The sequence below is a fragment of the Sitodiplosis mosellana genome, unplaced genomic scaffold, assembly GCF_009176505.1.
Source record: "Sitodiplosis mosellana isolate CC-2019 unplaced genomic scaffold, AAFC_SMos_1.0 Smas_scaffold_5, whole genome shotgun sequence".
NCBI lineage: Eukaryota > Metazoa > Arthropoda > Insecta > Diptera > Cecidomyiidae > Sitodiplosis > Sitodiplosis mosellana.
Window position 1 is genome coordinate 2,224,197 of NW_022595248.1, and position 13,444 is coordinate 2,237,640.

The 13,444-nt window shown below is 35.4% G+C and overlaps 5 protein-coding genes across 7 annotated transcripts; 4 read left to right on the forward strand and 1 right to left on the reverse strand.

The window, feature by feature from the left end:
* The first annotated feature begins 528 nt into the window (after positions 1-528).
* LOC129567166 (nacrein-like protein P1) lies at positions 529-1,187 on the forward strand. The gene is made up of 2 exons (XM_055443816.1): positions 529-689; positions 766-1,187. Exons 1-2 carry the CDS (start codon positions 636-638, stop codon positions 1,072-1,074), a joined length of 363 nt encoding a protein of 120 aa, XP_055299791.1. The 5' UTR covers positions 529-635; the 3' UTR covers positions 1,075-1,187.
* An 883-nt stretch (positions 1,188-2,070) lies between these two features.
* LOC129567165 (uncharacterized) lies at positions 2,071-3,173 on the forward strand. Its single transcript, XM_055443815.1, has 2 exons — positions 2,071-2,658; positions 2,723-3,173. The coding sequence occupies exons 1-2, from the start codon at positions 2,605-2,607 to the stop codon at positions 3,104-3,106; spliced, it is 438 nt and encodes a 145-aa protein (XP_055299790.1). The 5' UTR covers positions 2,071-2,604; the 3' UTR covers positions 3,107-3,173.
* A 1,996-nt stretch (positions 3,174-5,169) lies between these two features.
* Positions 5,170-6,041, forward strand: LOC129567169 (uncharacterized). The gene is made up of 3 exons (XM_055443822.1): positions 5,170-5,244; positions 5,314-5,402; positions 5,656-6,041. The coding sequence occupies exons 1-3, from the start codon at positions 5,185-5,187 to the stop codon at positions 5,813-5,815; spliced, it is 309 nt and encodes a 102-aa protein (XP_055299797.1). The 5' UTR covers positions 5,170-5,184; the 3' UTR covers positions 5,816-6,041.
* A 686-nt stretch (positions 6,042-6,727) lies between these two features.
* LOC129567168 (uncharacterized) lies at positions 6,728-7,660 on the forward strand. 2 transcript variants are annotated; one of them, XM_055443820.1, is made up of 3 exons: positions 6,728-6,855; positions 6,918-6,967; positions 7,205-7,660. In XM_055443820.1, the coding sequence occupies exons 1-3, from the start codon at positions 6,805-6,807 to the stop codon at positions 7,434-7,436; spliced, it is 333 nt and encodes a 110-aa protein (XP_055299795.1). In that variant the 5' UTR covers positions 6,728-6,804; the 3' UTR covers positions 7,437-7,660. The 2 variants fall into 2 exon arrangements, with proteins under 2 accessions (XP_055299795.1, XP_055299796.1); XM_055443821.1 differs by having other exon boundaries at positions 7,220-7,660.
* A 297-nt stretch (positions 7,661-7,957) lies between these two features.
* LOC129567158 (calnexin) lies at positions 7,958-13,391 on the reverse strand. Of its 2 annotated transcripts, none has more exons than XM_055443789.1 (10): positions 13,059-13,391; positions 11,896-12,016; positions 11,479-11,814; positions 11,122-11,193; positions 10,669-11,010; positions 10,092-10,472; positions 9,889-10,029; positions 9,161-9,280; positions 8,833-9,027; positions 7,958-8,757 (listed from the first exon to the last, which is right to left on the reverse strand). In XM_055443789.1, the coding sequence occupies exons 2-10, from the start codon at positions 12,013-12,015 to the stop codon at positions 8,692-8,694; spliced, it is 1,773 nt and encodes a 590-aa protein (XP_055299764.1). In that variant the 5' UTR covers position 12,016; positions 13,059-13,391; the 3' UTR covers positions 7,958-8,691. The 2 variants fall into 2 exon arrangements, with proteins under 2 accessions (XP_055299764.1, XP_055299763.1); XM_055443788.1 differs by having other exon boundaries at positions 8,824-9,027.
* Positions 13,392-13,444: the final 53 nt, after the last annotated feature.

A 13,444-nucleotide genomic window follows, 5' to 3' on the forward strand; every position in this document is an offset into this window, starting at 1 on the left:
AAAATAAAATGAAGTTGAGCAACATAAAATTACTTTGTTTGTTTTACTGATTTTCAGAGCATTATGGCGACCTTCCAAAAAGCTAATATCGTATTCCGATGTTTTCCAGTTTGATTAAAGCGTTCATATTGTTATAGATTCTATATATTTCACGCCCTCAACTGCATCGATTACATTGACACTAAAGACGTCTTGTAGCGACAGAATCCATCAAATGTGTCACGGTTTATAGATAACTCTTTCGCGTCAAACCGGCTTTTCTTTACAAAATAAAGTTCACAATATTTATTGATTCTATCGGATGAGTCTTTTTGTTTCGCACAAATTCTGGCGTGGCTGAATAAAACCGTTGCATCATTATTTTTTTGATTCAAATGATTCATAAGTAAATTGTCTGACTGAAATAGAGTCGAAAATATTTACATTTTGTAATTGCGCATACGAATGTGTTTTTTCTGCTTTTTTACGGAAAAAAATAAAATACACATGTCAATTTTGCATTTGTGTAATGAAATTTTAAGAATATAAATGAAGTGATTCGCATCAATGGAATCATATCAGAATATCATCTGCGCAGCTAAGCATTCAGTTAATCATTCATTTTGAATCCGAATAAATCATTACAATCGCTTAAAATGAACAGCAAGGTGGCTTTAATTGTCCTAGCTCTGTGCATCATTTTCGCTGAGGTGAGAATCATTCGGTTGTTCGTTCATATATTCATCATTTTGAAGTAATTTATTTTATTCGTGTTTTTACATTCAGACCGTGAAATCCCAACCTGCACGAAACGGCAGAAACGGTAAAGACGGAAAGGATGGAAAAGATGGAAGACCAGGAAGAGACGGAAACAACAGGAGAGATGGCGAAAATGGAAGGAACGGAAAGAATGGTGAAGACGGTGAAGACGGTGAAGATGGTGAAGATGGCGGAAACGGAAAGGATGGAAAAGATGGAAGGAACGGAAGAGATGGAAGGAACGGAAGAGATGGCGAAAACGGGCATCGAAGAAACTCCGATCGTTTTGATACTCATCACTATTTGCATAACCCGAACCAAGCTAGAAATCCATGAAACATTCCACAAACTGTACCCAGTTGGAAATTCTAAGTTGACGAAAAAATGCCTGAAAAAATTGCAATTCTTGTAACATCTTGATTCAATAAAATACAAATCTTCAAAGTTCAGCTGAAAGAAGTGTGATTGCATTGCAATTAGTTTCATTAAGATTTCATTTTTTGTTTTGAATTCATTCGAATTATTTACGTTTTCGAATCATTCGATCGTTTATTGTTATTTAAACCATGAACAATTTCGAACGTTTACTCAAACAATGCTTTTTATCCAACCAAAACAACCGATCAACCATTTTCGTTTATTTTTCTACAGAAAACACAGCAGTGTCTGTGAAAACACGTAAATAGATGTATTGCCATCGATTGCAACTCTTTCTCCAGAATATGCATCATAAATTGCACGTGTACAAATCGTTGAGCACAATCGATGAATCGATAATGACGTATTATGACGAAATGAATCGAGATTTTATAAATTTATAAATTTTGATTGAGTCCTAATCGGAGAGGTAATGATTCTCATTGAGTTTTCGGTAATTAATGACGAAATCATCTTGGATGAGGGATTTTTTTAGAACACGTCGAAATGTGAAAGTAATCCATGGCTTTTGAATTGTCAACTTTAAAGTCGATTTATACCAACTCAGTTGTTAAACGAAAGTTTTAGATTTTGAACATTTTCATTATAACTTTTTTTACTTTTCTAGGGTACAAGGTTGAACCAAGCTACTACTGTTCTATACATGCCAATTTTTAATTAATTATATCAACTGACTTCTGTGAATATACACATTTGAAATAATAATTTGCTAATTTGCTTTGAATAGAATTTTATGCTATGAACATAGAAAAAGAATTGTCTCATTTTTCCCAGATTACAAGCTGACGACACTTCAGTGCAAACATCATTTGAGCGCTCGCAGCGCCACGAACTCTCGTATCATTTTGTATTGACTTTTCGATAGTTCATGAGTTCGCCGTAGACTTCGTCAAAACGTGTCGTCCCTTTGCCAGATTATTGTTATCTCATTCAAACGGTCAAATGTCAATGCTAAAAACAAACTTCGATCATTTCATGGTCTGGAATTCGAAAAACTTGATCGAAAAATCGTTAAAAAGGTACATTAACAAAATAAACAAAATGAAATTGTATTATTTTTACGCTGTTTTGACTTATAATAATCGAACGAAATGGATATTTCGCCGTGTCTGCGCAAGAATTATTGAGCATTCGGCATCAGAGATATTTTGGTACTCTGTGCGCATTTTATGAAGATGTTTTAAAAGCAAATATTTTTTAATTACTTTGGAGTTGAAAATATTTATTTTTCACTTGTACGTATGCAAGTCTAACTGAAAACATGAATACACGGTTAAAGTAAATTCCGTATGTGTTGCTTAAATGCATCTGTGTAATGGAAATTTTAGGAATATAAAAGAGCATACGTGCATCGCAAAGATCACACCAGAACAGCATCTGTAACGATAAATATTCAAGTTATTATTGAATCGACGCAGCGTTTACAAGATGAAAAATAAAACGTCTTTAATCATTTTTATTCTTTTTATCGGTTTGATCGATGTAAGTAGCCGTTTCGTTATACGTTCAAAAGTTTTTAGTCAAATTCTTACTTTTTTCTATTTAGAACATATCTTCGGCACCTTGTGGAGGAGATTTTTGGGGTTTTTGGCCATGGGAGTTTCTTCAGCTATTTAGCTCTCCCATTCAACCGCAAAATCCGCCGCCTATGCAACCAGCACCTGCAAGTCCATCCACACCTGCGCCAAATCCGTCACCACCATCTCAACCGAATGTACCAGCAATGCCAACTCCAGTAGTAAATACACCACCTCCATCACCCACGCAGACAACACCTACAACAACTATACCTCCTGTACCACCCGTTACGACTGTACCAACACCACAAACACAACCGCCACCAGCTTCGCCGAATGTACCACCAGTGAATACGATACCGCCTGAAGTTCCAACCGCTCCAGCTACAGTCCCAACTATTCCAACACTCTGATCATTTCAAATATAAAATGATTCGAAAGTTCGATCATCATGAATACAATATCGATTAAATCGACGAATCTCTGTTTTTCATTTATTCTCTTCTCCATGTATCTACATAAGCTACATTGAACAGTTTCAATAAAAAGAAGTAAAACACAGGAAATGAACGAGTTTAAATCAAGTTTATTTTTCACTACCAATGCGATTAATTTTATCGAAGACAATAAGATTGTCAACATCTGATGTATATTGCCGTGTTGCAAAAATTGAAAGTGGTTGTCATATTTGTTGGCATTATTCAATATTCATATTGTTCATTATAAAGTGTTCAATACATTTCACGTGTCAATCTTGAAATTGAAATTGGATTAACAAAAAAAAAATGACATCCGAATTCTCTCTTAATTTCTTTATTGTCAGCAAATATATACAGCTGGGTACAGGAAAAACAAGCAAAAACAATTTCGATAATACCTTAATGAATGTGATCGTTTTAAGCTCAGTGCTCTAACTTTTTGTGGTATACGAACATCATGCATTGAAGTCGATTTGAAGTGGGCAAAATATTGAACAAAATCGATTCTGTCAAACTGGGAGAGTAGAATTATGTTCTTTTAAAGAACTTCTTTATTACAACTTTAAAAAGCGATGCAACAACAAATGACGAAATATGCTCGGCTTCGTCAACGTGTTTAACTTTGACTACCCGGGTGAACGCGATACGCTTTGATGAAAGCCTACAGTCGTTCGATGAGGCTTTCATAATTTTTATATACATTTTAAATACTGAACGCCTAGGCTTTCAATGCTACGAATGCACGAAAGAAGTGAGAATAGCAATGAAAGCCTAGGCGTTCAGTATTTAAAATGTATATAAAAATTATGAAAGCCTCATCGAACGACTGTAGGCTTTCATCAAAGCGTATCGCGTTCACCCGGGTATTTTTTGACATTGATCATGAAATTTCTTCTCAGTATTAGGTTTTATTTATTTATATGCAGAAAAATACCAAGTACCATATTCCAATGAAAATATTAGCAAGGAACATGTTTCAGCGGAAAAATTTAATGTTTCTAAAGCTTATTACGCCGCATTCTTTAGTACCATTTGTGTTTGTATTCCAGAACTCACTCTCTTTTATACGAATAATTTGGATGTTTTTAGATGGCGATAGCTTAGTAAACGTGTTAAAATATTGATTAGTCAATGAAAATCTCAAGGTGAGAATGTAGCCCACTTATTTGGAATTCATAATTAAATTACTACGCTATTTGTTCAATACAAATAAGCGAATATGTTAAGATGTTCAGAAATGTTATTCTATTGAATTAGTTTCAAACATTGAAGAAGTAGGAGCCAGTTTGTGGATCAATTTCCTGTATTGAGTTGGTATAAATAGCCTTTTCAAATTTTCTAGCTACAATGGCCCCGGCAACTTCCGCAGGATAAAAACCATAGATCCATTGATGTCATACTACAGACCATGAATTTTCACCGTTAGTTTTATCTTCACTCCATAAATTGATTTGTCTACATTCTACAATTCTGAATCATGATAATTTTGAATAAATTTCTTTGGTCTGAACTCAAAAATGTGCTAAATTTCTTTTTGCTGTCATTTATTCAAAATACCTGGCAAAGTAAAGCTTGCGTCATGAAATGAAACCAATTACGTGCGTAATGAGTAAACACGATCGATTACGTATATTCCATTCGTCGAATATATGATGTGGTAGTCGATCGTTTCGATTATAAGAAATTCGGATGAAAGAATCCTGGAAGAAATGCGCATTTTGTTCAAATTTAATGATGAAATTTTTCTGTGTAAATTAAGAGCTGTATTAAAAGTAATTGCGATTGTTTACATTTTACGTGTGTCATAAGGATTACAAATGAAGCGTTTCACCACGACTAAATAGACGTATACATTTTGCACCTGATATTGCATCAAAATAAACGTAAAACATAACAGCTAATTTTTAATGATATAAAAAGAGACACTGATTTCATAGGTATCATACCAGGATAGTTACCGAGCAGCTTCATATCAAAGCAGTCATCGATTCTGAATAAAAACAATTCACGTCATGGTTTACATGAAAGTTAAAATTATTTTCTTTCTTCTCGTCGCTTCTACATTCATCGAGGTAACGAATTGCACAGATTTCTAAATCATATAAAAGAAAGTGAAAATTTAATTCCATTTTTTAACCTAGAGCGTTTTGTTGGTGCCCTCTCGAGGAAGAAGTTTTGGATCCTCTGGAGGAGGAGAAGGAAGAGGAGGATGTCATGGAAGAAAACCAAGGTAATTTTATTCAAAAAATAAGTGTGCTAATTTCGAAAGTGTGCTTACATGCTTAGAACTGTTAACATAAATAATAGAACAAACAAAAACCTCAGAATATTTGAAAGAAAACTTATCATGTTCGTTCATTCAGTTAATTGCAAATATTGGAAAAGCGAGCATTTTTTCAAAATATTTCTCTTAATAGTTAGTAGACGGCTTAGAGTGCGCTATCAACACTTTTTAATGAATAATGCTGTTCAAAATTTACCAGGCCTACCTTTGTTCAACCTATGCCACAAAATCCTCAATCGCCGCCCCAAACGCCGCCTTCTCAAATTCCGCCTTATCTAATGGCGCTCTTTCAGCAATTTGTAGCTGCACTTGCAGCTGCAGCTACAGCTCCACCTCCAGCAAATAATGGGACAGCCTAATCCACCAGCGTAATACCTGTTATATGAACTGACATCAAGCGTCCCCCGGCAAATCAAGATTATCTTACCGATCCTACTTTTAAGATATCCATGGAAAGTGCACTTTCATGTCGAAATTCCAATTGATAACAATGTCAAAATTCAGTTTTAATAATGTGTTTTTTTTTCTCCAAAATATTCAATAAAGATTTTTCTTAAATGGGCTAATGCCAAATCAGCATCCAAAGACTGCATTTTGTGATTTTCGACTTAAGCATGGCATGAAATCATCATTTGATTGTGGCAACCATGATGAAGTTTTATTGGCAGACATTTTAAATGAGTAGATGGAAATCGGTATCATGCACCAGATTCCATAAACGGTCCACCACAATGGCTTATTTTCAATGGTTTTCATTTCCACTTTCTCAGTCGAACTTTGGCCCCAATTTCAAGGAGAGAGAAAAATGTATAGGAGTTAACGTACCTCGTTTTTCTTCATCAAACCATAGAATGAACAAAAAATTTAAACATTTTGGTGGACTTATGCTATTTGCTAGAAAGTGAAGTGCATATATTTTCTCAGTACAAAAGAGCCATATTGAAATGAAATTTCGCTCAAATCTATTGTAGTCAAAGAATTTTCGAAAAAAATCGTATTTTTTCAATTTGTCTGCGTTTTTGGGTTTCTGCATTTTTTTTTTCTGCATTCGATTCGGATACCGCATTGAAGGTATTAATTTCGTTAAATTCACATCAAGAGAATAGCGATTGTTGACATTTCATGTGTGTCATAAGGACTATAAATGAAGCGTTTCACCACGACTAAATAGACGTATACATTTTGCACCTGATATTGCATCAAAATAAACGTAAAACGTAAGTTAATTTTTAATGATATAAAAAGATGCACCGATACCATAGATATCATAACAGGATAGTCACTGAGTAGCTTCATATCAAAGCAGTCATCGATTCTGGAGAAATATTTTTCACTTAAATTTTGAACCATGAAAATCAAAGTTATCTTCATTCTTCTCATTGTTTGTGTATTCATTGAGGTAAGGGATTGCATTGTTTTTATATTTATATAGAAGAAAATTCATTTATTTTTTTGCCTTAGAGCGTTTTTTTGTTGCCTTGTAGAAGACGACCTAGAGGATGCAATTCAAGGTAATTTGATTCAAGAAATAAAAGTGTTAATTTCGAAGATGTGTTTAGAATAGTCAACATAAACAATAGAACAGCTGAACACATTAGGAAATTTTTACGAAAAAAATATTCGAACGAACTCGTATTCGTTCAAGTCAATTCTGAAAGATTCCTCTTTGTTCGGCATAATAGTTAGTAGATAGCTTTAAGTGCACTAACAACACCTATTAATGAATGATTCTTTTTACAATATATCAGGCCACCTCCCCAAACGCCACCTCCCCAAACGCCACCTCCCCAAACGCCACCTCCTCAAACGCCACCTCCCCAAACGCCACCTCCTCAAACGCCACCCCCTCAAACGCCACCTCCCCAAACGCCATCTCCTCAAACGCCACCTCCCCAAACGCCGCCTAATCTAATGGCGCTCTTTCAGCAATTTATAGCTGCGCTTGCCGCTGCAGCTCCAGCAACAACTCCACCAGCTTAATATGTTTATTCATTGCAATACATAAATTGATGTCAAGCGTCCCCCGGCAAATCAAGATTATCTTACCGATCATATTTTTAAGACATCCATGGAAAGTGCACTTTCATGTCGAAATTCCAATTGATAACAATGTCAAAATTCAGTTTTATTAATGTGTTTTTTTTTTTTCAAAATATTCAATAAAGATTTTTCTTAAATGGGCTAATGCCAAATCAGCATCCAAAGACTGCATTTTGTGATTTTCGACTTGAGCATGGCATGAAAGCATCCTTTGATTGCGGCAACCATGATGAAGTTTTATTGTGAGTCCAAGAAAACGAAAGAAATACTTCGAACAAATAATGTACACAGCTGAAGTTATTTTAAATGGCAGACATTTTAGCTGATCGTTGCCGTCAATTCGTCTTATCTTATATTTTGCACACATTGCGATCGAACGTTCGAGCAAGGTTTTCTTTATCAACTTTTCGATTCCAAAATATCAACAGCTATTAATCACAAAAGTAACATCAACACTCTGATTTTACAGTTTAGAATTGTCAGTTTTATTTCAATCGATTTTTCTTTAAATTACATTTTCAAAAATAATAACTTAACACTAAAATGCAATTGCTATTGTTTTTACCTCTGTTGGCTGGTTGAATGTTGGTACGATTGAAAAAAAAATGACAAAAGAAATCGCTTCTTGTGTATGGACACAATTACAATGAATCGTCGCACGAACGATCGACAGAACGAATGAATATGTGTTTTTATTGTTGTTGATTCACATTTATATATGGGATATTTAAAAAGCGCGTTGATATAACGTGAACGAGCAAGAGATAAGAGCACAATGCGATTTCTCAACAATACATAAAATGCAGACGTGTGAAATTTTAATCGTTTCGAAAAATGATCTTGGTGTGAAATAGATAGACGTGTTCACGTGGAAATGAAGAGAATAAGAAAAAGAAAACAGTTTATGGATTTTAAAATGAGGACAGAATCTACATTGATCGAGTTCATTCAAAATTTGATCGTTTTTCTAACTGACATTCACAATTATGTCGCTCAAGCACTTAAAATCGATACCATACTTTAAAAGAAATGAAAACCAAAAACAAAACGAATAAATTATTACGCCAAAGTAAAAAAAATGGGTGATAAACTGTCACAATGTCCAGTCCTTCAAATCAAATCGATTCTATTCGATATAAGTGTGGAATTTTCAATGGAACTAAAACTCTCGACTAGCCGTTTCTTCTTCTTTCATTTAATCTTTTCGTGGCTTTCGCTTTCGTGCACCGTCTTTAGGAACTGATTCTGGGTTTGTCTCAATCTGAAAAAAAATACAAACGATTTAGAATCATTATCTAAAAGTTTTCCATCGAATAAGTAAAATTACATCGTCTACATCTTCATCGTTTTCATCGTCTTCATTTTGCAATGTTGTAATTGGCTCTTCCAAATCCATTTTGCTGGCTGGCCGAGAAGTGCTCTTAGTTTCAGCTTCTTCAACCTCAAACTCTTCTTCAACTTCTTCGTCGTCTGGTTGCACTTCATCAGTCTTCTTTGCCTTTGCTTTTGCTTTCTCTTGACGCGGTGAATCCTGTTTTCAGTGGGGAACGGATTAATTGTTTGTTCATATTTGAATGAAGCTCAAGGTAGCGGCTATCACTGATTGGCAAAGCCTAAGATACGAGCAAAGCAATAGCTATTGGGAGCATTCGCTACATAATTACCTTGTTAAAGCATCGGAAGTAAACGAATAAGGTGATTGGTAAACCACCAGCTAATACAAATACAGCCCAAAGCCATGGCTTGTCATCGGTTATTTTCAAAAGACGTTGCACAATGGTTTCCTACATGTTTTCAGGGGAGATGAGATACAAAGCAATGGATATGAGTGCGATAAGAACTAGCGTGATACTACTAACTACGGAATATAAATTAATATTAAAATAAAGGGAGCTATATGTGGTAGGTACTTTACAAGTAGCCTAGTTAGTAACTAGTAGTTACTGTAAATCGATACGACAATGGAATAAAAATCGAAATTGATCAAAATGAGCGATATTGGGAACATTTGCTGAACAATCGAAAATAGCTATGGATTCTATGTAAACGCATTGATTTGCCATTTTGTTTGAATTGTGAGTACCTCGCGTATGCGTTTCCACAAATACAACGAATAGATGAAAATCGGTATCATGCACCAGATTCCATAAACGGTCCACCACAATGGCTTATTTTCAATGGTTTTCATTTCCACTTTCTCTGTCGAACTTTTGCCCTAATTTCAAGAATATATTTTGTTGATGATTCCTTTTTGAACTTTGACAAGTGGAGGATCCACGTTATTTGCCAACTTTTTTTGGTTGTTTTTAATCACATCTTTTTGTTTCCTCTTATTCTAATACATTTTAAAATGAATATTAAAAAAAAGGAATTGATTTCCATCAAAACTCACCGATTCCAAATCAATTTGTTTGCGTTTCAAGCCATAAGTGACTGCGGCCCATTCTTCGGCAACGATGTAATCGTCAGTGATGAGCAAATTATCGAACAAAATGTTGTTTGACATTGACCACAATTCGAGACCAATGGCTGACTGTTGAGTAAAATGTATTGAAATTTGTTCAATCTTCCCATTAAATTCTGTTCAATACTTACAATTGTTGCCATTTTGAATGGGTTCGGATCTTCGAAGTAGTTTGGATTTGGTATACGCTTTGGTGCCCATTTGCCTTGATAGTTTGGATTATCGATGAGTGGTGCACGCCATTTACCACGATATTTCGGGTTAGCAACCAAAGGTGCTGACCATAGTCCACAGCCGACAACTTTCTCACAGATAGGGTTTGGAATCAATGGAGCTTCCCATTCACCATCAATTTCAGCATCCCAGTCATCTGGTTTCTTGGCCGCTGGATCGGCGATCATTTCTTCTTCATCATCAAGCCATCCCTCTGGTTTGTTTGCGGTGATGTCTGGGATTTGTGGTGGTTCATTTTCATCCCAATCTTCTGGTTTCGATGCAGTTGGATCGGGTATCTAATTGGAACATAGAGTGGATAGAAGTTTTAACTCAATTGAAAGAAATGCAACTTCATTTGTGGAAGAAAAAAAAGTGATTTCGAAGCAAAAACAAACAAATTTGGGAAGAAAAAATCAATTTTTCGAAAGAAAAATCCTATTTCTGTGAAAAATGAAGACTCATTTTCCTGAAACATCCGTCGATTTCTCTTACCTTCTCACGTTCATCCCAGTTTGCTGGTTTGAAATCTTTTGGATCGTCAATTTCCTTTGGTGGGTTAACGGGCGGTGTGAAATCCGTGAGCAACGAACCTTCATTCACAATTTTATGATCGACGCTAATAGTGTAAGTGTTGTCCGGTCGCACGACCAATTGGTATAAATGCGGTTTTTTGTCATTGAATGCCTCTTCAATGCGTTCCTTTGGCTTTTTGGCGTGTTTCTCTTCAATTGTGCCGTTCAACGGATTGGTGTGACGGAAGATAAAATGCAATTTATAGTCATTTCCGCATTTATCTGGACCAAACATGATAGTATATGGCGTTTTGTCGTGGAACTGCAACGAATCGGCATATTTGAGTTGATCAAAGCAAAGAAAAATTGCAAATCAAAATGGTTGTTGTTGTTGAAACAAGGAAAACAGAGAGAAGAAGAGATATTGAATTACCGTTTTCAAGTCGGTCGTTTCCTTTCCCGATGACAACAATTTCAGATATGATCCGCCGCATTCTTGTCCCTCCTGTAATAAAGCAAATGTTCATTTTGATCTGTTTACATGGGTACAGTCTGTCGGTGTTTGTAGTTTCATGTAACAAAATGGTTTTTTTTTTAGTTTGACAACACATTTCGAAAAACAACCAGCAATTGTCTACTGTTCTGCTGTTTCGATAGAAATACGCGTATTCTTTTGTGTAGTCAAAACAAAAAGAATGAAATGATTGCCACCGCACACTTTGATTTAGTTTCAAAACACACAGTCAGTCAAACAAAAACCGTGTTTATTGGTTGCATCGAGTTAACTGACCTGCAACTGAACTTCATACTGAACGATGAGCGGTTTGTCGGTGAATACGAATGGCTTCACTAATCGGGATGAAACAGCTGAGTGTCGTGCTTTGCTCTTCAAAACTAATCCCAGATCATTTCGAAGGATTGGATTTTCTGGTGCTTCAATCGCCCATACGCCATCGTATTTATCGCTGTTTTCATCGCCTTTTTTCGCTGTTGATTTCACCCATTTCTCATCGAATATGTTTGGATCGTCGAAATGGTCGGCAAAGTGGAATTTTCCAGGCTGAATGACTGGACTTTCATAGTTTATCACTGATTCTAACGATTCATATGCGGGCTTTGGATGTTCCTATAACAGAAAAAGGCACGCGTTATAACCATTTACACTTGGAATGTTTTATTCTGTGTTTTATTTTTATCGGATATTTACAATTTTTTCGGCTTCTACTGTTACACCATCATCGTCGTCATCATTATTCGCTGAAATGGTGACTAGACAACTTGACAGTATTGCTATCAGCAGCAGAGTATTAAACCGCCAACGTTTCATTCTGTGAAATAGCAATTTTGTGGAATGTGAATAAAAAAATTTGAGATCGTTTTCTTTTTTAAATTAAAATGTCAGACAGTTTAAGCGCGAAAAACCACGCCAACTCAGTTTAGTTCGAGTGAGAGATGAAAAAATGCCGGCAATGTAATGTAATGAAGCCATTCAATTTAGGTTAAATTATCAATGTAAACAAATTGTAAGTGTATTTGTCGGACGGTCCAACACATCAGCAAATGTGACACAAGTGTGTGATGGTTTTCATTAAAGTACGACCATAGACACACACATAACGTGATTAATATAAAATTACACAGATATTAAGCATATTTACACGATGTGCACATAGTGCCGACATGAATTTTATTCTCATGTACAAAGGGTAACCACACCAATGGTATCGTGTCATGCGTTTGTGTGTGCTGATGAAATTGACTAAATTCAATTAAAAGTAATTTTCAAACGATTTTAATGCCATGGAGAATCCATTGCAGCGAAATGAAATGCCCCACAAGGGAAATGCCAATTTATGGTATCGGAATTAAACGAAAAATTTGGAATTTTGGTGGAAAAGTGACGCAACGACATTTTCTTCGGTCATCGTTGGGATTTTTTTCTCGAAAAAGATGGCATTTTGGACAAGTTGTTAAGTAAGAGCGATAATTGAATTTACAGAAATAACAACTAAAGGAAATAATTGTCAATAATTCCATACTATCGGTACACAAAATCCAATTAGATGCACTTACATCGAGACCAGAGCAGAAAAAAATATTATGAAACGACTGAATTATGAATATGGATATTCTAGAATGTTTCGTAAATTTTGCTGATAATGGCGAAAAATATATGGATTTTTTTTCTCTCGTTCAAATACGCTTGAATTCATCAACACAATGGAATATAATTGATCGACAGACACCCTCTTTTTTCACACACTCGCTCCTCGTGCGTGTTAATGCAATGCGAACATTATGAGTTGAGTTTTATTTGTTGGATACTACATCGAACGAAGAGAAAAAAAATCCCTTTATTCTAGAACTTACTTGCAAATTAGATCCTTTGGTCAAAAAAAAAACTAAACACTAATGCCTATATTCCTTATAACTATTGATTGGTTACTTTTGTTTCACGTAGTTTTCACAATCAAAGCCCAGAATTTCTGGATTTGGTTTTTTTTTTCAAATGGAATGACTATGAAAATTTAAAAAGAATGCTTTCGCACGAGTCACTTTGATGGGCCAAACTAACAGTAGACAGAATTGAGCAAAATGAATGAATAACGAACGAGAGCTGTTGAGCAAGCGAGAGAAAAAACTGCAATGACACTCGGCTGAATACGTAAGAGTCGGCGATTGGACGTTAAAAAGTCCAATGTATGTGTGTTTATTTACTCTGCTCCTTACCCATACAACCATACAATCGGAGCGTA

Bases quoted from the DNA above. Each gene is read 5' to 3' on its own strand.
- LOC129567165 (XM_055443815.1), top strand. From the start codon at position 2,605: ATGAAAAATAAAACGTCTTTAATCATTTTTATTCTTTTTATCGGTTTG. The intron at 2,659-2,722 runs GTAAGTAGCCGT...TTTTCTATTTAG, and splicing joins TTTTTATCGGTTTGATCGAT to AACATATCTTCGGCACCTTG.
- LOC129567166 (XM_055443816.1), top strand. From the start codon at position 636: ATGAACAGCAAGGTGGCTTTAATTGTCCTAGCTCTGTGCATCATTTTC. The intron at 690-765 runs GTGAGAATCATT...TTTTACATTCAG, and splicing joins TGTGCATCATTTTCGCTGAG to ACCGTGAAATCCCAACCTGC.
- LOC129567169 (XM_055443822.1), top strand. From the start codon at position 5,185: ATGGTTTACATGAAAGTTAAAATTATTTTCTTTCTTCTCGTCGCTTCT. The intron at 5,245-5,313 runs GTAACGAATTGC...TTTTTAACCTAG, and splicing joins TCGCTTCTACATTCATCGAG to AGCGTTTTGTTGGTGCCCTC. The intron at 5,403-5,655 runs GTAATTTTATTC...AAAATTTACCAG, and splicing joins TGTCATGGAAGAAAACCAAG to GCCTACCTTTGTTCAACCTA.
- LOC129567168 (XM_055443820.1), top strand. From the start codon at position 6,805: ATGAAAATCAAAGTTATCTTCATTCTTCTCATTGTTTGTGTATTCATT. The intron at 6,856-6,917 runs GTAAGGGATTGC...TTTTTGCCTTAG, and splicing joins TTGTTTGTGTATTCATTGAG to AGCGTTTTTTTGTTGCCTTG. The intron at 6,968-7,204 runs GTAATTTGATTC...ACAATATATCAG, and splicing joins CCTAGAGGATGCAATTCAAG to GCCACCTCCCCAAACGCCAC.
- LOC129567158 (XM_055443788.1), bottom strand. From the start codon at position 12,015: ATGAAACGTTGGCGGTTTAATACTCTGCTGCTGATAGCAATACTGTCA. The intron at 11,815-11,895 runs GTAAATATCCGA...TTTCTGTTATAG, and splicing joins CAGTAGAAGCCGAAAAAATT to GAACATCCAAAGCCCGCATA. The intron at 8,758-8,823 runs GTAATTTTACTT...ATTTTTTTTCAG, and splicing joins ACGATGAAGATGTAGACGAT to ATTGAGACAAACCCAGAATC.